General features: G+C 32.9%; 1 protein-coding gene and 1 long non-coding RNA gene across 10 annotated transcripts in view; one reads left to right on the top strand and one right to left on the bottom strand.

The window, feature by feature from the left end:
- The window catches only part of LOC105429627 (Inwardly rectifying potassium channel 2), a 241099-nt gene that overhangs the window by 85199 nt on the left and 133012 nt on the right, over positions 1–22888 (bottom strand). Inside the window, exons 1-2 of one of the 9 annotated variants that reach the window (XM_011642735.3) lie at positions 10629–10711; positions 10141–10365 (exon numbers count right to left, since the gene is read on the bottom strand). The exons of the other annotated variants lie outside the window; for them this stretch is intronic. Coding sequence (XP_011641037.2) covers positions 10141–10157 — 17 coding nt within the window. The 5' untranslated portion in view covers positions 10158–10365; positions 10629–10711. Of the gene's footprint in view, positions 1–10140; positions 10366–10628; positions 10712–22888 lie in introns of those variants that run through there. 9 annotated transcript variants of the gene reach the window in all.
- On the top strand, positions 1113–7145 carry LOC148936811 (uncharacterized). Its single transcript, XR_016139136.1, has 3 exons — positions 1113–5059; positions 5121–5210; positions 5289–7145. It is a non-coding gene; the product is annotated as an uncharacterized LOC148936811 (long non-coding RNA).

Raw genomic sequence — 22888 nt, 5'->3', positions numbered from 1 at the left:
GAAAAATAAGGCGAGCGTAATAGATATTAGAAAAGATCGGATGAAGATATTATTCAAACTACCATCGAAAGAAACGCGTCGTGATTAAACAGAATCAGTCCCCCGAGTGCTCAGTCCGAGTTCCCCGAGCCCCGCACAAACAGAAAATACACATGATCCACGCGATAACGTGCGTCGTAATTTAAACGAATACTATTCCGACTAGCTTAGACAATCAATTGGAGCTACACTCGAACATTGTAATCGAGCGCGTGTTTTCGCTGACATAGATAGCAGTATATTAGTAACGAGTAAGGAGAGACTCAACGACAGTCTACTACATCCGACAGATGCAAGATCTGATATAAGTGACGGTACAAACGCAAGTAATCCTAGTCACAAAGAATTTTCGCTAACCTCCTATGACAGTAGCTTGTTCGATCCAACCGAATTTCATTCCGTTCCACGGAATACAAATCCGGAAGAAATGGCAAACCAGTTATCAGGCACACCGTTAAAACCGATCGCAGAAGAGCGACGAGTAAGGATTTGGATAACGAGGTAAAAGGAACGATGAAAACTATTTTGAATCAGCCACTCAGGAAAACTGATCCAGAATCTTCGCGCGACACGCGAGACATAATGCTGACTGAATTATTAGAAAGCATGCGAACGTTACAGAGCCGCATAAACTAATTAGAAATTACAAATTACGATCAAGTTGATAACGCAGGAAACGATGAACTAATAGAGATGGCATTCGGGCGTACGATGGACGACGTCTGAAATTCACGAGAACCCGTGAATACATATGTGAAATTAAAAGAATCCCGTGGTATGATCCCGGAGATAGACGGATCGTCGCGAAATCAAGTTCACAAATTTTTAAACGCGAGTACGCAATGAGTGAGATAAATCCTGCTGACGAAAAATAATTATTAAAAATGATCCTGTGCAGGAAATTAACAGGAAAAGCTATGCACGATTTTCAAACGAGAGATATACGTTTGCACAATTAAAATAATAAATTGAGATGTGTCTGGTAAAGCGCAGTACCACGTATCCAATGAGTCACATTTAACGTGATTCACTAGAAATCCGAAAAAAGCGCACGAGAATACGGATTCCGCGTAGACAAGCTAGCAATGGAACTTTATCAGTCCATGGTAGAAAGCCGTTGAACGAATAGCAATTTTAGACACGGTCCAAGAACTAGCGTCAGAGAATTTCCAATTAAGATGACACGAAAAAATACAAACGGTAGTGCATTCCAAAAATTATACGAGTTTGACAGCCGCGATCCTAAGTGCTACAGCCGAAGAAAAATTAAAAGATAATCAACCTACAAAAAACTTATGATAAGAACAAGAGAACGAGAAATAATCAGGAACAAAATACAAGCCGCAACTCTAACTTAGAATGCCACAAATGCGGTAGACTAGGTCATCAGGCACGCGATTGTCGATCGAGTCGATACGAGAACAGATATTCGCTGCCGAAAGCCGAACGATCAGCGAATGTAAACAATATTGAAAAATATTACTCGTATTGCAAAAAAGCAAGTCATAAGCACGACGAGTATTGGTCCCTGAGCGGATGCCCGAGAAGGGAATATTCAAAATAAACAAACAGGTGTTGTAGCCAGATCTACAACCAATAATAAAATAACAACCAATAATAAAAGTAGTCCGCATGGCAACAAAATTAGGTCGCATGAATCTCGAAAAGTCTTTCGAAAGACGACACAAATGTGTGACCGCCGAAATTGCGACCAATCTTTCGAAAGACCGCAGAAATGCATCACGCGAGAACATTGCGAAAAAGCCTATCAGCAAATTTCTAAATTTGATGATCAAACCGAGCGTAATATTGATTAATTAATATCACGTAACTGATCGACGCAATCGATCAGAATGCTGATCGGGCATCGATCAGACTATATAACCGATTACACAAGGCGGAGTCGGGAGAGTCAAGACTCAAGAATAACGTGTCGTTCGGAATCATTATTATAATTATCGCGCAAGATATTATAAAAGCGCGGCGAAGTTCACGCGAGCCGTACTATCAGCGTCTCAGGTGACATACTCGGTTGTCGGCCGCCAGAGTAACGCGATACGCGCCGATGTTTAACCGTGTGTAAAGTAATAAAATAAGAAATACTAAACTCAAGAATTTGTGCATTTATTAAATAAACCAATTAAAATAAAGAAAGTGTGTTAGTGAATTCAAAAAGATTTCCTTCCATTCTTTTGATCCTGCTCGGAGCCAACTCCTTAGGCTTAACGAATCCGACTATCTCTAATATTATAGTTGTAGCCCATCCGGGATACAACACAGGATATGCTCGGAAAAGACCAACAAATAAATATCGCTGTAGTAATGGAAAAGAATAAGCAGCGAAAAGAGAGCGATGCACTGTCGTTCACCAGCAGCGGTGACGAAGAAGAAGAGAGACCAAAGATAACGCGAACCGTACGCGAGCATCAAGTGACACAAGTGAATACGTCACATACGAACGCCACGTTAGATTTAATTATTTTACCGATAAGAGAAATGAAAAAGAAGAAAATGAGCTTCCTATTAAATACGGACCACTCTCACATTGGCAAAAGTAGGAAATTTAAAAGGAGACACGCAAATGCATGAGGAGCGAATAGCTCTAACTGCAATAATAGACCATAAGATACATATACTCGGAAAGATAAGAGCAACGATAACATTAGGAAACCGAGAATACGGCATACCATGTATGTGGTGAGGGACGACTTTCCCATAAACTACCAAGAAATTGAGACTTTTTAAATAAACAGCGAGCAAAATGCGATCAAGGCAAAAAACAAGTCCGCATTGACAATATAGTTTTTAATATAAATAATAATTATAAATTTTATTCTTTGATAGAATATAGTATAAGAAAGCTGTGTTAATTCCTCGTAGCGAAACAATAATTCAGGCAATAACCGATCGAAACAGCATCAGAATAATAAAAGCAGTCGAAACTAAACCTGAAGTTTTTATAGGAAACTGTTTGATCGCACCAAAAGAAAATGTATGCTCAATCAGCTTAATAAATACCACAGGAAAACTTATGGAGATGACTTATGGAGATCGCGAGCGCCGAGAATGCAATCGCGCCCACCGCTGACAAAGCGGATTGCGGCAAGCGATATTTTATCCGATGAATTATTATTTTACTAAGCGGTGGCGATTACCAACGCTACCGTGCTAATCGCGCAAATATTGTGAAATCGTTCGACGTGAAGCAACTGTTAACCGAGTTGCGCGGCCCTTACGTGGAAAACCGCCGCGCGACCCAGAAATATACCGCGAACGCTGACAACCATGTTGATGACACGGCAAGGACCGGCCGCCCAGAACAGGATAAAAACGGGAGACCGAGATGAGGAAAGGACTCGTCGAGATCCGTGTGCCGTCACGTCTGTCGCGGTCCGAACTAGTAAAGACAAACTGTATTAAGTTTTAATAAAATTTATTCAAATAAAGAAGAAGTAGTGAATGTGTCTTCTCCGCCGACTCCTGGACCGATCCTTCGAAACGACCCGCACAACAGAGATAACACCTCTCGTCATGGTGGATGGAATAAAGACAAGAGACGTCGCACACATGCATACCTTGGAAGTGTCAAGTGATCTCGCGAGCGTCGAATCCATTCAAACATGTAAAGAGAAATTGCATAAACAATTGTGAACGGAGCATTTGACGGAAAGCATTACAATAGATTTGCAAAGATTTTTTGCAACATTTTTCACTTAGAGAAAGACCATTTATCTCACATTAACATCGTAGCGCACGAAACTAATATACGGACAGACAGTGCGCCGGAATATCCGACCATATAGATTGCCAGAGAAGCATAAGGCAGAAGTAAACAAACAGATTGCGAAAATGCCAGATGACGAGATAATCCGTTCCATTCATACACGCATATGAATATAGCATATCGGTATAGAAGTTTTCCGATTTTTTAATTTAAAATATGCTGTAGAGATTATATCTTCCCGATTTTGTATTATCTGAGGAGGAAAATTCACAGGATATAGGTGTAATTAATGTTTTATTGTTTATTATAATCTCACGTTTAAGTAACTATCGCTTTTACTGGTCGCACTATTCGATTCTTCAAATTTTCGTTACGGATAGTTAGGCGAAGACTGACCGTATGTGTCCCGCTCGCGAATGTCATCGGTTTATATCTCAACGCGAAGATATGTGGATAATTAGCATGTATACCTCCGAGCCAATCACGGCATGACAAATTGATCGTTATTCTATTGGAATTTCACGATACTTCAATCATAACATGATGCTTCTCGAAGAATTGACAATGTCAATACTAGAATATGTCTACAATGCAATTATTTTATTTTAATTTTAGATTCATTACTTATTGTCATCAGGAGACACGGTAGTGTCTCAGGTGTCAAATCAACTTTACGCGAGATGCAAGCATCCGAAATTATCGAATCTTAATAACTGATCAAGTTCTAAGTAGGCTTGATCGATAGCTTGAGTCCGACTTGCATAATAAAAATATTTTTATTTTTCTGCTACGTGCCCTACAAGCAGAGATATTGCTACGCAAAGTCCGATTTTTACTTTAAGAAACGTCATCATTATTATCGTCGCGTTTGTACGGCTGCAACGTTTGTCACGAGATGTCATTATTAATCTTATTGGACTCAGCGGATTATCAGATTGATAAGTCAGGGTCACTGCAAGATTCAGCGAACATTGATTCGTTAGATCCTACAGTACTCTTCATTGATTGATGTGATCTTCATTGATGTAAACACGATAGTGTTTTTGGTTGTAGATCTCTCGGGTATCAATATAATAATAAATACGCGTGTGTAATAAATACGCGTGTTGAAAAGGAAACATTAGTAGTATTATAATAAATTGCTTACTACTGCATAAATTGCTTACTATTGCATAGTATGCTTACTCTTTTTCTGCACGTCCGAGTGGCCAACGATGTTGACGTTCGCGGCGAGTTTGACAGTTTGTGATAATTTGTTTCGGAGTGTAACTCATGTGTGTCTACTATATTTTGCAGGTAAGTTCTATTTTTCATTTTATTATTTTATTTTTATATGAACATTTCAATTCAATTTTAGATTCTTTCTTAACTAATCACGATTTTTATAAAAATTTATAAACATTAATTGAATGGCAAAGATTAATGTTTAGAAGAATAGGAATTCAAGGTGAAAAAATTTTATAATTCTTTTATTTCTTTTTATGAAAAAAAGATATTTATTTAATTCAATTTCTTTTTCTTGCAGGTTAAAATATATAAAAGTTACATTATTCTAATTAATGTTTAATAAACGATATCTTAAAAGAACCTGATATGTATGGGTGAATGAAGCCTTCTAAATTAACGGTGAAATTAAAATATGGCTTTAGATAAGTATAAAAATATATATATAAATGTTATTATATGAACATTTCAAATTGATGTTATCTAGACATATTTATTCATATACATATCTATAATATAAAATAATTAATTTTATCTAAGTAGTTGGGAAAAAATGCTAAAATTATTTAATTATTAATTGAACGACAAAGAATAAAGTTCAGAAAAACCATTTTACATAAATGTTTCAATTTGGATTTCGATTCTTTCTAACTGTTCTGTAAGTTGTGTAATTATTTTATTTCTTTTTATGAAAAAAAGATATTTATCCATTGTAACGTTTTTTTCCTCTTGCAGGTTTAAATAAAAGTTACATAACAATTATCAATGTTCAAAAGAGATGTTAATAATACTCTAAAATAATACTCTAAAAGGATCTAATATGTGTATACAAGAAAATAATGTTTAAAAGAGACAAACAATACTCTAAAAGAACCTGTGAATATGAACATTTAAATTTTTGTTATGTAGATTTCCCCACCACAGTTGGATAGAGCTAGTTGTTTTATATTATATGAATATGTATTTGAGTATGAACCTAAATAACATAAACCTGAAGTAATAAAATATTCTTGGAGTTTTATCTGTTTACATATTTTCATACAAATCATAAAAAGAATACTAAAATTAGTTAATTAGTTGAAAAGAATCTGAAGTCGAATTGAAATCATGTAATAAAACGATAACACTTATATATTTTTATACTGATTTAAAACCATTTCATTTGTACACACATATTAATTTCATTGAGGGTATCATTTATTTCGCTTTTGAACATTGATTGATACTTTTCATGTAATTACATATTTACATAAAAATAGTGAAATAAAAAAATACTGAAATTAGTTAATTAAAAAGAATCTAAAGTCAAATTGAAATGTTCATGTAATAAAATAGTAACATTCATATATTTTTATTTTCCAGATCATATTTATATAATATAAAATAATTAGCTTTATCTAATTGTGGTAGGGGAAAAAATGCTAAAATCAATTAATCATTAATTGAACAACAAAGAATAAAATTCAGAAGAATAGGAAGTTGAAATGTTAACATTATCATTTTATATAAACATTATCATTTTATATAAATTGTTTCAACTTGGCTTTCGATTTTTTGTAACTGTTTCTGTAGTTATATAGTTAATTGATAAATTTTATAATTCTTTTATTTTTTTATAAAAAAAAGATATTTATTTATTTTAACGTTTCTTCTTCTTGCAAATTGTTTAAATAAAAGTTACATAAAAATTATCAATGTTCAAAAGAGATATCAAATAATATCCTAAAAGGATCTAGTATATGTGTACAAGAAAACGATGTCTCTTTAAAAAAGACATAAACAATACTCTAAAAAGATCTTGATATGTATGGGTGAATGAAATTTTTTAAATTAAGGGCGACATTAAAATATGGTTTTAGATGAATATAAAAATATAAATGTTATTATTTTATTATATGAACATTTCATTTTGATGTTATCTAGATTCATATTCCTATACATATCTATATAATACAAAATAACTAGTTTTGTCTAATGTGGTTGGGAAAAAATCCTAAAATTAATTAATTATTAATTGAATGACAAAGAATAAAGTTCAAAAGAAGTCAAGTTGAAATGTTAATATTGAGTTTATCATTTTATGTAATTGTGTAATAAATTGATAAATTTTATAATTTTTATGAAAAAAGATATTTATTTATTGTAATGTTTCTTCCTGTTGCAGATTTAAATGAAAATTATATAAAAAGTATTAATGTTCAAAAGAGATATTAAATAATATCTTAAAAGGATCTAATATATATGTACAAGAAAACAATGTTTATGTCTTATTCACGTTCTTTTTAGAGGTATGAGCAGCGCCAAATGTTTTTACATAAAAATTTTTTTTATTTAAATAAAATTTTATCATTTATTTTATACTGTTACTTTTTAATTCTTTGTGATAAAACGTAGGTTGAGTAAAGCAATTTTGTGATAGAATAATATTTTAAAGATAATAATTACTACCACTTGGGTTAGAAAAAGAAGTCTTAAATGGATAGAAAGATATACATATAATTTTTATTATTTTTAAATTAAAGATACTACTACTTGAGTTTTATTTTTTTAAAACAGTGGTTTATCAAATCTTTTATACGATTGAAATATATAATTTGACTAAAATGGACTTGTAGCTCCATGTTTGTAGAACTATATTTGGCGCCAATTGTTGATATCAAATCTTTTATACAAATTTTACACAATCATTTGAGTTGGCCTCCATGTTTGTAGGACTATAACTTGGCGCCAATTGTTGATATCAAATTTTTTATATAAATTTTACACAATCATTTGAGTTGGCAATGTGGAAACGAAATTTTCTTTTTTTGAAGAATTAAGGCTAGTATCATTTAGGAATAGGAAGATTGGATTATAACTTGGCGCCATTGATATCAAATTTTTTATACAAATGATATTATTTGAATTCAGTTGGCATATGGAAACAAATTTTTTTGTTTTTTAATTAAAACTAGTACTATTTGATAGAATAGATAGGCTCTTCAATGAATACAAAGATCACAAAGATACTAGCATTTAAGATTTTATTTTTTAGCTTGATCACAACTAAAATTGCATTAGATATGACAATTTTGTAACATAACTTTTTTTTTAAAGAATTAAAATTACTACCACATGGGTTGAAGTAAAAAGAAAATAAAAGATATTGTCAATTAGATTCTATTTTTTAACTTGGTTACAACAGTTTCTTTTTTTTTTTTCAAGCGTCCACTATACTTGACACCCTTTTTTTACTTTTTTTTTTAGAAAAAAGTAATTTTATAGTGATATCAGACATTTTGAAATATTAACCATCTTTCTATATTCGAAAAGCGTGTCTCATTTTACTTGAGATTTTCTTTTCTATAATACGCACAACGAGAGTAAATAGGATAAAGAACGAAAGAACGAGCGAGACAGCATATTTGGTCTTTTTCGACGTGTCCGTTTAATTGACTTGATATTTAAATAAGCATAAACATAAATCATAAGGAACATAAGCATAAGAAACTGTTTTCAACATAAAGCATAAGGAAAATGTTTTCAAATAGATGATATATCTACATAAGAGCGAATATTCCTATTAAAAACGGAAACATTCTGAGTATTTCTATATGGAATCATATCAAGAAATCTCTCTTTTGCTAAAAGTCATGTTAATAACAGTTTTGACTTGTACAGTACACAATTCAATAATGTTAAAAAACTCAGATATATTGACATCTCTTGACATAACGTCATTTTTCATATTATTATTGTATTTTTCATATTATTCTTCTAGATCTAATGTTTGAGGATATTTCAGAAAGATTTTTCAGAAAGAATTTTCATTGAGAACTTTACAAAACTATCTATGAAGAAATTCATTGCAGCTAATAAATTTGTCTTCCTATTTATGTTAGTTTATGTTAGTTTATCCTATTTATGTTAGTTATTTATGTTTAATTATATTATCTAGAAACAAATGTTTAACATCCCTGTAAATTCCCCTCCACTGATCATCGCTGACATAGTAATGCAGAATCTAGAGGGAAAGGTTAAATTCAATTAATGTTTGTCCAACAATGTATTTACGATACGATGATACTTTACTGATTGCTTCCAAAGAAGATATATCTTTTATTTCAAACAAGTTTAACAAGTTTAACAGTTATCTCAGATTAAAATTTACAATAGAATATAAGAGTAAATTATTGTTAGTTTTTTTGAATTTCCTTCTAATTTCTTTCTTTCCTAAGTCTTTTAATTGACAAGTTTTATTTTTAATTTCTTTCATCTGTTACAATAATTTATAACTTAAACTATTATTTCTATTTTTTTATTATCATTTCTAGTTTATGGTTTCATTTTTTTCATTATCATACAAAAATTTTTATTATTTTTATTATTTGCTTGACAGAATTCCCATTAAAATTCATTTCCGACGTTTACAATTTTGACATTTACGGATTGATTTTGTATTGTTAAACTTAATATATTTTTTGCATCTGATCGGAGAATTGATTATGAGAAGAATTTTAAATCATGCACCACCGGGTTGTTTTAACCCGAAATAGGCAATTACATAATATAGAGTTTGTTTTTTAGTTATTTATTAATGTTTGTTTAGTTTTGATACAGCTTCTTTGCTTTGGTTACGACACACTTTTATTTCATTTATGTATATTATTGTTTGTACACAAAATGGTAGATAAAATGTGATTTGTTCAAATAGTTTATACATCACTGTTATCTGTTCATCTTTTTGATTGTATCGCGATATATTACAACATTGATTATGTTATGTTTTTTCTTACTATGTATATTCCAAGGATTTTTTTTCAATTTTTATTATACTGATGAGGACTAAATAATGTTCGAAATATTTATTTTTAAATATTACGTGATTAATTTATTTATCACTATTTGTTTCCATCTTATTTTGCTCGAATTTGGCCGCTAATTCTCTCATATTAAAAATCTTTAATTAACATAAAAATGATTATTATAAATTATAAAAATTTACAGTACAAAAGTTATTTAAAAGAAGTATTTTCTAAATTTTATTTCCAAAAAATATTTCTGTAAAAGCGTATTGTAAAAAAAATGTATTGAATAATAATAAATAAAAATTATATTTTTTAACTTAGCTGTTTAACAACCTATTTTTATATTTCTTATATTTCTTCACTCACCATCGATTTCTGTCCATTATTCAACATCATTCTTGCACTTAGATGTGACTAATCCAGAGTGTCATAAAATTTTGAAGTAAAGCTTCTAATACACTTTTTAGAATTGTTTGTTATTTTCGAATATATTTTGTTTAACATGAAATTGTTTAATTACATCTAAATATTTATTGCACTTTTCACTTAACAATTTATATATTAACTTCGATATAATGCATCTATTATATCCTATATAAAAATGTATTAAATAAAATTTATACTATATATATATATATATATATATATATATATATATATTTATATATATATATATAAATTATATATATATATATATATATACATATATATGTATACATGATGTACACACACACATTATATATATTCAATATTAATCTTAATATAAAATCAATAAATTTTGACACAACATTGTTTTGTGATTGATTTCAATCACAAATCACTTGTGTATTAGCTTTAGAGTAAATAAATTATACGGTTGGAGATTTATGCGAGATAATTCATTATCAACGATTTGATGTTACAGAGAAGACTATCTTGGATGTCTGATCTTCTTTTACTGACTGTACAAAAAGGAAATTGCCGTTTTAACTTTGAATGATAACTGAACAGCTATTATCTATCAATTTACTTATTACCACCCGTTAATCAATCAACGAGTCAGTGACCGGTATTCTTCACTTCCGTTGTCTCATTCAACTTAATTTCCTTTGATCGGCTAAATATATAAAACTTTTTGAAATTAATTTTTTTTTAATTTTTGAAGTTTTTAATTATTAATATATTTATTATAATAAATTATTAATAATTTATTTGATATTACATTAATTAGTAGGCAATAAATCACCGATTATCAATGTGGATTTGAAATTATCTGTTATGAAGATATAATTATATTTAGTCCTCTATTTTTAAATCTGTAGGATTTAAAGATTAGCTCATGACGCATAAAATATTTTGATTTCAAAATTAAGAAATAATAATATATGGAGAAGAGAAGAGGATATTGGAATACCATAGTATTTTCTTAAAATAATTCATTAAAATAATTCAGACACACGGTAGTGACACGGTCAGAGATACGGTAGTATCTCGGGCGTCCATACAGAAACACTACCGTATGTATTTTGCGCGAGTCGACGAGTTGCAAGCACGCGAGAATATCAATAACGGCTGAAACAATCAAGTTCTAAATAAGCTTAATCGACAACTTAACTTTGATTTGCATAAAAAAGTGTTTTTATTTTTTTTTTTTTACGTGCCCTACGAGTGGAGATATTGCGACGTAAAATCCGATTTGGAAAGTTTTACTTTAAGATACGTCGTCATTAAATTACATCGTCGCCTTTGTATGGTTGTAATTTCATGAAAGGTGCTGACATTGAGTCCAAGTGGAGTCTCTAGAAAAAGAGAGTCTAGACATCGGTGCGCATAAGTGAGCAAGCAGGAGAACGAAGGAACGAGCAAGATAACATACTTGCACTTTCTTCGCGCGTCCGATTGACAGTCGACGTCTCATTGAGTTTCGCGGCAAGTTTGACAATTGGTGATAGCTCGTTTCAAAATGATATGTGATATAAACGATTATCGTTTTGCGATACGTGAATTAAATAATATGTGTGGCAGAAAATATAAAGATTAATAAAAATAAGATTAGTATTTATTTAGATTATCCACCTGTATATAATTTTTCTTTAGTATTTGCTGTATTTCTCATGTTATAGATAAATAAATTTTATATGTTGCAAATTATGTCCAAATTATAATATGCGATCAAATGCGATCGAATGCAAATAGTTATATGTACTAAAAATTTTCACTTGTATCATAGGTTTATATTATGTTTATATCGAATGATTAAAGATCGAGACTCTATAATTTATTTTCAGATTTTGATAGATTCTTTATTCTGTTTAAATTTCTTTTATCTTCATGATTCATATGTTTATATTGTCATCTAAAATCATAAGAAACATAATAAAGTAATGCGTCAATTTGATTTGTTTATTTTCACGTAATTGAATATCGTAACATCAATTGATTCATTTCACTATTCTCTATATAAAATTTAAAAATATTAAGGTACAATTTCCAAAATGAATAATTTATATGAATAATTTATAGATATTTTATACTTAATCAGAATATGCTAAGATAAAGTATAAAATATCTCGTAAACTATTGATCTTTCGACAACTCTAATTGTTCTGTACATAAAAGTATTGAAGTACAATTGCTAAGAAATGAATAGTTTGGGAGATTTTTTATATCAAAGTACATTAGAATATAGCATAAAATATCGTAAACTATTCATTTCTTGGCAATTGTATATTCAATAGTTTATCAATAGTCTATATATATAATAATCTTTTATACAGAATAATTAGAATTGTCGAAAAATCTATAGTTTTCGAAACTATATAGTTTTATATTATATTCTAACACTTTGATATAAAATATTTCATAAACTATTAATTTTTCGACAATTCTATTGTAATTATTCCGTGCGTAAAAGTATTGAGGTACAATTGTCAAGAAATAAATAGTTTAAGAGATACTTTAAGTTAAAATGTATAAGAATTTTACAAAAAATTGTTACTAAATATGTAATATTAAGCAATATATTAAATATAGATAGATTATATATAATCTATCTATATTTAATATATTAGATTATATATAATCTATCTATATTTAATATATTGCTTAATATTACATATTTAGTAACAATTTTTTGTAAAATTTTTATACATTTTAACTTAAAATATCTCTTAAACTATTTATTTCTTAAATATTTAACAAAAATATTTGTTATATAAAAAAATGTCAATTATATTTGTTATATAAAAGATGTTAAGCATAGGCGCGCCCCTTAAGCGCAAAAAGATGCTTAACACTAGAAAATGTATGATATCATTACAAACTTACCTTTTTAAAAAAAAGATAAAAAAGGGTGTCAAAGGTATAGGAACGCGTTTGAAGAAAAACTGTAATTAAAAAATGTAATTGTAATTAAAAAATAAAATCTAACCACAGGTTGTCGACTACACAATTGTTTTCATGCAGCCCAAGAAACAAAACTGGATTTAAATCGGGGAAAAGAGCTGGCCAAGGAATAAGTTTTCCACGACCTATTTTTGAGGAAATCTTTGGTTTAGGAACTGTCTGGCTGCTCGGCTAAAGTGAGAGAGTGCACCGTCATGCATAAACCACATGCAATGTATAACATCAAGTGAAAGAATACTTTTCAATAGTTCATTTAATTGACTTCTTAAGAAATTTACATACAATTAATCTGTCAATCTCTGATTAAGAAAAACAGGTTTGATTAAATTGTCACCGAGTATTCCTTTCTATATATTTACATTGAATTGCTGTTGATGTCTTGGAAGAATGACATGGGTTTCTATCAGACCAATAATGGATATTAAGAAAATTCACTACTCCACCTCTGAACGTAGCTTCGTCAGTGAATAATACAAATGATAAAAAATGTTAGTTTTATTATATATATATATATATTGTTGCGGCCGTGCGGTGTTCCGTTCGGCGCTGCCCCGGGAAATTAATTAATATCAATCGATAAGAGTTTGAATAGAGGATCGGCCCTAGGCAACGCGTCGTTCTCCGACTGTTATACAGATTTTACGGCCAGATTCCGCGGTGGCCGGACACGTTTCTGTACCGTTGTACCGTTGGTTTAATAAAGAGCGAGCTTTTCTTTAAACAGTGTTCTTCCTTTCCGAAAGCGCTCCGCCGAGTATCGCGATCTCGTGAAGTAACGCCGCGAACGCGACAATTTTGGAAGCTCGTCCGGGATCGAATTTTTCGATCGTGTGTGTGTGTGTGTGTGTGTGTGTGTGTGTGTGTGTGTGTGTGTGTGTGTGTGTGTGTGTGTGTGTGTGTGTGTGTGTGTGTGTGTGTGTGTGTGTGTGTGTGTGTGTGTGTGTGTGTGTGTGTGTGTGTGTGTGTGTGTGTGTGTGTGTGTGTGTGTGTGTGTGTGTGTGTGTGTGTGTGTGTGTGTGTGTGTGTGTGTGTGTGTGTGTGTGTGTGTGTGTGTGTGTGTGTGTGTGAGATAATGGCGGAGCGACAAACGGAAGAGACGGGGACTGGACAGGAAGAGGCGAAAGGTCGGAGAGTGATCTCTGCAAGAAAAAGGGCCTGTACTCGAGCGGAAGGGCCGGAGGCGTCTCCGAACTTGGAGGAGATTCTTCGCTGGAGGAGCTTCGCTCTCTGAGAGAGGAGCGTGCTCATCGAGAGACGAAAACATCTTCAATGCTCGGTCCGCAGGAAGAGATTTCGCAACGTCCGATATCAGGCCAATCATTTCCTTTTTCAAATTTTAGTTCCGACTTGAAACTTAAGCCCGATACTTATGACGGTAGTGTTCCGTTGCGCGAATATCTTACGCAGTTTAATTTAATTGCACGGGCGAATAATTTGGGAAACGCGGAGAAGGCTGTCGTACTAGCGTCATGTTTCCGAGGAAAAGCGCGTGCGATTTTGGAAGGGGGCACGGATTTTGAGAACTCTCAATTTGAAAATTTGGTCGCGCGTTTAGAGCTACGTTTTGGAGAAAATTTATTCTCGCAAAATTATTACTATCAATTTACGAATCAAAAACAGAGATTCGGAGAAGATTTAGCTGCATTAGGCTCGAATGTCAAGCGTTTATCTCGATTAGCTTATCCTGAATGTTCTTCCGGAGTTCGTAACAAAATTGCTTGTTCTCAAGTTGTAGTTGCATTGTCTGATGTGAATGTTAAACAGACATTGCAGCTAGAAAGGTTAACATCTTTGAGGGCCGCGGTAGAAAGAGCTTTGTAGGCGTTTTGAGAGAGGATATGAAAAATCAGGAAATTTTGTTTTCCAAGACTCTCTTAATGGGAGAGACTGTTTTTTTTAATTGAATACGGGCTCCGACGTGACCTTGGTGAGCAGTAAATTTGTAGGGAGAAAAGAGAAACGTTTTTCAGCAAAGGAAGAAAATTTGAGGTATCCTACGGGGAAAAGGGTCCCGATCAGTTTTAAAATGTTCGCTAAGATAAAGTTAGGAAGATTTAATTTAGAGTTACCGATTTTCGTTGTCGATATTGGTGAGGATTGTATTTTGGGCGCGGATTTCTTTTCACGAGTAGGGATGCAAACTGTAATAGAATCTTTTCTCCCTGGAGGTCAAAGGGAAGGTTTTTGTCGTTGGATTAAGCAAGAGAATGAAGCTGTGTCCGCGGTTGGAAGAATTCTTTAATAATAATTCCCGAGAGTTGGAGGTAGATCAGAGAATAGTTTTCGCTACATTGTTGCGAGAATTTCGTGACGTGTTTTCGGAGCAAGCCGTTGCAGGAAAGTATGAAGTTCAGTTCTTCAACATAAAATTGAATTGATGGATTCTCGTCTTATCAAACAGGTTCTTAGGAGAATTCCAATACATATGCGTCCAGAAGTTGAAAAAATTATGGAAGACATCAAAGGACCAAGGGTAATTGAAGAATCTTCAAGCCCTTGGGTTTCTCCATCAGTTTTGGTAAAGAAGAAAGATGGATCTCTTAGATTTTGCATTGATTTTCGGAAATTGAATGCGGTTAACGAAAAAAGATTCTTATCCGCTATCAACGGTTGACGATCTTCTTGATTAGTTATCGGGAAATGCCTGGTTTTCTACTCTGAATTTGAAGAGTGGTTATTGGCAACTGAAAATTCGTCCCGAAGATAGGGAAAAGACTGCTTTTTCTGTGGGGAATGGACTTTGGCAATTTGTTGCAATGCCTTTTGGTCTGTGTAATGCCCCTTTAAACGTCTTATGGAACGGGTGCTTCGGGGTTTATTTTCGAAAATTTGCCTGGTTTATTTAGATGATGTGATAGTATTTGGCAAAACTTTTGAGAAAATGAAAGAGAATTTAAGAGAGGTTCTTCTGAGACTTCGTGCTGCGAAACTTAGTGTTAACCCAAAGAAATGTGATTTATTTAGGAGACAAGTAAAATATTTGGGTCATGTTGTTTCTTTTGCCGGGATCGCTACGGATCCAGAGAAGACTGAAGCGGTCACTGAGTGGCTAGTTCCTCAGAATAAGAAACAGGTCCGAAGTTTTCTTGGATTTTGCTCTTATTATCGGAAATTCGTTAAGGGATTTTCTTCAATTGCGAAGCCTCTGTTTAAGTTAACTGAGAATTTGACTAAATTTGAATGGACCGAGCAATGTCAAGAAGCATTTTTGAGATTAAAGCAGGTATTAACGTCTGCACCTCTTCTTTCCTTTCCGAAGAGGGAAAATATGATTTTGGATACGGATGCTTCAGATTTTGGAATAGGAGCGGTACTTTCACAAGTTCAAGACGACTATGAAAGGGTTATTGCTTATTATAGTCGGGTTTTGAACAAGCTTGAGCGGAATTATTGCACAACAAGAAGAGAGTTATTAGCTTTAGTAGAATCGGTGAAATACTTTCATCATTATTTGTACGGAAAGAGTTTCTCTATTCGAACTGATCATGCTTCTTTGAGATGGTTGCTGTCCTTCAAAGACTTGGAGGAACAATTGGCTCGCTGGACGGAAAGGTTACAACAATACGATTTTGATGTTGCTCATCAAAGCAACAAATCGAAAGGGGATTCGAAAGGGGATTATACACGATAATGCCGATGGTCTTTCGAGACGCCCTTGTGCAGAAGAAAAATGTAGATTCTGTACTAAAGTGGAAGTTCAGAGAGGGCTTTCTGAGGGTAAAGTAGTTGCTCGTATTGTTTTGCGTGAGGATTCTTCTGAGGATTGGCGAAGGGCTCAAATAGAGGATCAGGAACTGGCAATGTTTTTATTTGCCAAAGAAAATGATTTGCGACCTTCTTGGGAGGAAGTTTCTTCGAAAGGATTGTCAGCCAAAATTTATTGGCATCAATGGCATGCCTTGGAAGTCCAAAATAGGATTTTGCATAAGAGATGGGAAGCTCCTAATTTGAAAAACAGTTTTCTTCAGTTGATGGTCCCGCGAAACAAAGTGAAGCAGATTTTAGAAGAAGCTCATGATACTTCTTCTGGAGAGCATTTCGGGATCAATAAAACGCTGGAAAAGATCCGGAAGCGTTTTTATTGGGCAACCTGTAAGAAGGATGTTGAGGAATGATGCAGAACCTGTAAGATTTGTATTGCGAAGAGGGGTGCTGCAGATAAGGGGAAATCTCCTTTGCAGATCTTTAATTCGGGAGCTCCTTTTGAGAGGATTTAAATGGATATTTTAGGCCCGTTACCTGTTTCTTCTTCATGAAATAAATATCTCCTAGTTGTTGTAGATTATTTTACTAAATGGGTAGAGGCTTTTCCTTTGAAAAATATGAGAGTTACTACGGTAGCAGAAATTTTTATTAATCAGGTTGTTTCTAGATATGGGGTCCCGTTGGAACTTCATACTGATCAGGGAAGGAATTTTGAATCACAGCTCTTTCAAGAATTGATGAGAATTTTAAGAATTAGGAAAACGAGGACGACCGCTCTTCATCCTCAGTCTGATGGTCAAATTGAAAGACAACATCAGACAATTTTACAGTATTTGTCAAAGTTTGTTAAAGAGAATCAAAAGGATTGGGATTGTTGGATTCCCATGTTTCTTTTTGCCTATAGGACCTCTAAACATGAGGCTATAGGCGTAACTCCTTCAGAATTGTTTTACGGAAGAGACCTTACCTTGCCGATGGATTTACTAAGAGATACTCCTCCGAGTTACGGTTTTTCCGAATCAGCAGAGGAGTACATTCGGAATTTGCGGCAGAAGCTGGATGAAATTCATCAGAGAGTAAGAGAGAGATTAGAATCAAGGTCTTTGAAGATCAAATGCCGCTATGATCGAAAGGCTAGACATCTCATTTTTGAGGAAAGACAGAAGGTTTGATTATTTAATCCTCACCGTAAGAAGGATAGGTCTCCCAACTACAGAACGATTGGGAAGGGCCTTTTGAGATAATTAAGAAAATTAGTGAGAAAATTAGTAGTTTTCTGTATTTCTCGTTCAGGTGGTCGGAAAAGCAAGGTTGTGCATGCCGACAGGTTAGCTCCGTTTAGAGAAAGAGAAGAATTAATTAAGTAGAGGTTTTCGGAGCCCGGTTTTCCAATTTTGACATTACTTTTATTTCTTGTTGATTGTTTTGAGTTATTGTTTTTTGTTTTATCTTTCTTTAAGCTTCCTTCTATCGTGAAAAGCGTTGTGGGGAGATCCTCGAGTCTGAGCACCAAGCAAGATCTTCAAGCTCGTGCTTCGAACTGAAAAGAAGTCTGCCTCGCCCCTGGTTTTCCGAGTCGTGGTTTTTCCGGGGAACGATGGGCAAATGCCGAGGCAGGGGCTTAGTGTGTCTTTTAGAAAGACGAAAGGGTCCACGACGATAACCTCCACTTTGCCCGAAGAATGGAAGAGAGAAGTGCGCAAAGCTCAAGACGAAAAGTCAAGAGTGAAACGCGCAAAAATTTCAAGAATAAGATTCTTCTGAAGAGTAGAGAAGACTGGGATTAGAAGTAGCGGCGCCCGGTAACCTGAGGCAGCCCAGGGTAGGGCAGGAAGTCGCCAGGAGCCCAGAAGTCTTTTCCAAGAAGAAATTCTTAAAAGAGGAAGAATTGTCGGGACGACAATTTTATGAAGAGGGGGGCAGTGTTGCGGCCGTGCGGTGTTCCATTCGGCGCTGCCCCGTGAAATTAATCAATATCAATCGATAAGAGTTTGAATAGAGGATCGGCTTTTGGCAACGCATCGTTCTCTGACTGTTATACAAATTTCACGGCCAGATTCCGCGGTGGCCAGACGCGTTTCTGTACCGTTGTACCGTTGGTTTAATAAAGAGCAAGCTTTTCTTTAAATAGTGTTCTTCCTTTCCGAAAGCGCTCCGCCGAGTATCGCGATCTCGGGAAGTAACGCCGCGAACGCGACAATATATATATATATATATATATATATATATATATATATAAAATATAACTAATTATATATATATATATATATAAAATATAACTATAATATATATATATATATATATATGTTACTTATGTTATATGTTATATATGTTACTTTTATTATATATATGTATATATATATACTATAATATATATATATATAATAAAAGTAACATTTTTTATTATTTGTGTGTGTGTGTGTATGTGTGTGTGTGTGTGTGTGTGCGTGTGTGTGTGTGTGTGTGTACAGGGTGTCCCAAAACTCCCGCATTTGGAATACGCTACGTGATTTTTTTATGCTGAAAGAAACAACTTTTTCCTTTAGCAAAATTGCGTGCGACGAGTAGTTTTTACAGCTTTTAAATCAAATTAAAAGTGACGAATGAGCGTGTGTATGTACGTAGTAGTTAGGATCGGCGCGCGTTCTTCAGGCCTGGGACTTAATCTTTGACGTATTGTATTATTTAAAATATAATACAAGTTAACAAGATAAATATTTGTATTTATCCTTTACGTTACAATTTTCCTTATGAAAATTGTTGTATATATTCTGCTTACTTGTTTATGAATTTGTTAATAATTGTATTAAATATGGAAAATATTTTTCTTATTTTTCTTATTTCATATATTATAATTAATTAAGAAAGATAGTAATTAATGTTTCATTATTTATTCATTAAAAAGGTCTAAAAAATGACGATTGAATGACGATGTATTTATGACGATAAATGACGATAATATTTTGTAACAAATGTTATGTTTATTTTACATCATTATTTAATACACTGACGAATGACGAAAAATAACCTTAAATCGTTATAATGACATCATTTTGCTACTTGGACCAGAATATGTCATTTTCAGAATACGTTTCAAGACTATGTCAAAACAAGTCAGAATTATCAACAATTATTTATTAAAAATGCGTTATACATAAATGAATTAAGCTTTATTAATTATAATTCGTTAGTTATACAAAACAAAAATTTTCATTTTGAACATATCAAATAAAATATACATATATATAACATAAACTATAAACTCTTTAATGTAAATAATATTTTTTTAAGATGATTAATTTTTAAAGGAACTTTATATCTTTATATATATATATATATATATATATATATATATATATATATATATATCCATATAACGCATTTTTAAGAAATAATTGTTAATAATCCTAACATTGTCCTGACACAGTCCTGAAACGTATTTTGAAAATACCATAATAACATATTCTGAATCAATATTAGTTACATTATGTACGTCCACAGGATTACGGACGGATATGTTTAAGATTTTTTCAGAACGTCCCTAAGGATGCTTGTGGGATATTCTGAAGTTATTCTAAAATCGTCCTAAAAAAGTCCTCAGGATAACCTGAGGCTGAGTGGAAGACGTCCCGAGGACGTCTCCAGGTCGTAATGAGGCGCTTATTTGCTAGTCGACAGGACATTCAGAAATTGTTGTCTAAGTGTAATGTCCCAGTGATAATGCAAACATATCCTACATATGTCCCAGGATATTCAGGACTTATACAAGATCATCCTGAGGACATCCTGTGCTATTAGGGTAGATGGTAAAAAGATATACACATCATTCGGGTTTTATTATTTTTAAATTAAAGATATTGTCACTTGGGCTTTATTTTTTGAAAGCAGTTGTATAGCAGTTTATTTTTAAAATAATATATAAGGGAATATATATTTAAAAAAATAAAAGCTATTACTAATTATTGGATTAGAAAGCTTTCGATTAAAATATGTTTTTACTTTTTATTGTATAAAAATTTATTATGGGTAATACCACTTGAGTTTTATTTCTTAATTTGGTATTAGTTTTTCCTTTGAGAGATAAACATCACTTGCATTTAATAAGATTGAGGGAAATATTACTTGCATTAAGTAAGATAATCTTTATGGAATTGTAACTTGGTGCCAATTATTATTAATATGTCCAATCTTTTAATATGATACAAATAAAATATATATACCGTAATAAAATATATATAATTTCATATATATATATATATATATATATACGAAATTTGAATAAGGTAACTCAATCTTTATAGGACTATAAATGATTACTAGCGCTAGTTATTGATATTTAATTCTTTGTGGTAATAATAATATAAGGTTGTATGAAACTATTTTATAATATAATAATATTTTGAAACTAAATAAGCATTTGGGTTAGAAAAGAAAGAATCTTGAATGGATTTTATTATTTTTACTCCTGACTGCTGCCAATTGAAGGTTGACACAACGAAGGGAGTATGTGTTTCACCAAAACAAAACCTTTGTTACCTTAGTTCTCAATAACTATAATATAGTTTGATATCAACTTTCGCACATCAGTTTCTTATTAATCAAGGATGGTTTATGCAATATAATTATCATTTATTATTATATTAATGTATTAAAATGTATTAAAATAGGTGATAATATATTAAAAAAGGTTAGTATTTCATTAGTGCGGTCTTTTATTGGCTATTCAGTAGTGGTGTGACGTACTAACTCAATTAACCAATGATCCAATGATATGCATCCAGGGAATTTTAGTGATTTACAGTGGTTTATAGTTATAAGGTTCATTACACACGCATGGCATAATAAAAAATTTATTGACTAATTTATCGACTAAGTATTTAGTTCGCTTTATCTGCCTATAAGCAGTGTTACAGTTGTTAAGGTCATATCAAACTACGAGTTGCCGGTTACAATTCCCAATAATGATTCTAATATTATCAATCACATTGACCGTAATCAAGACCTGCTACATTATAATTGGCTGAAATATAATCGTCAACCGGCAACCGTAGCCGGGCAATCCAATCTAATATAGTCTTTAGTCTGGCGTCCCATGGCGCGGAAATCCACAGCGAATCGGAACGTGCGAACCAATCACAGCAAAACAACGAAAATAATATTTTTTGCGAGATCTGCGATTTCGCGACCGGCGATAGCGAGAGCTACGATCCCGCGACCGTCGATAGCGAGAGATGTGATTTCGCGACTGACTTTCGCGAGAGTTGCGATCCTGCGACTGGTGATGGCGAAAGCTACGATCCCGGCAATCACGAAAGCTCCGATTCTGTAACCGACGTTCGTGAGAGCTACGATTTCACGACCAACGTTCGCGAGAGATATAATCCTACGATTGGCGCTCGCAGGAAGTGCGATTTCGCGATCGGCCATTGAAAATGCTATCTTGCGAGTGAGAAGTTGAATTTCTCGTTCGATGCTTGTAGGATGTGTCAGCTTGTGAGCGTCGCTTGAAAGTGCGAATTGATAACTGAACATAACATAACATAACATTTCGACGCTCTTGATGATCACGATCACGTGAAGCATGACCTGCCGGACTGTACTTTTTTTGGAATTTGAATTTTATATTTGGCAATGTTGCCCTAATCGGATTTCGTCAATACTGAAATAAAAAAATAATAGTATATTATTATTCACAATAATATCATGGTGATTAATAATACATATTATTATTATTAATTAAAAGTACTCCTATTTCTTCTTCAGATGCTCCATATTTTTGAGATATGATAGAGCTGTAACAAATACAAAACATTCATATATAATACACACACACAAATATATGTGTAGTATATATATATATATGTATGTACACACACACACACACACACACACACACACACACACACACGCGCGCGCGCGCGCGCGCAGCGCGCGCGCGCGTTAGATACGTGGACGTCGAGAAAAATCAGTGCATTTGTCCATAGGCTCGCCCTTTGGATACATGGACGCCGAGAAGGCGCATTCT

This window comes from Pogonomyrmex barbatus, unplaced genomic scaffold (genome assembly GCF_055798465.1).
Source record: "Pogonomyrmex barbatus isolate J1 unplaced genomic scaffold, ASM5579846v1 scaffold2, whole genome shotgun sequence".
Lineage (NCBI taxonomy): Eukaryota > Metazoa > Arthropoda > Insecta > Hymenoptera > Formicidae > Pogonomyrmex > Pogonomyrmex barbatus.
This window is presented reverse-complemented; position numbering and strand designations above follow the sequence as displayed.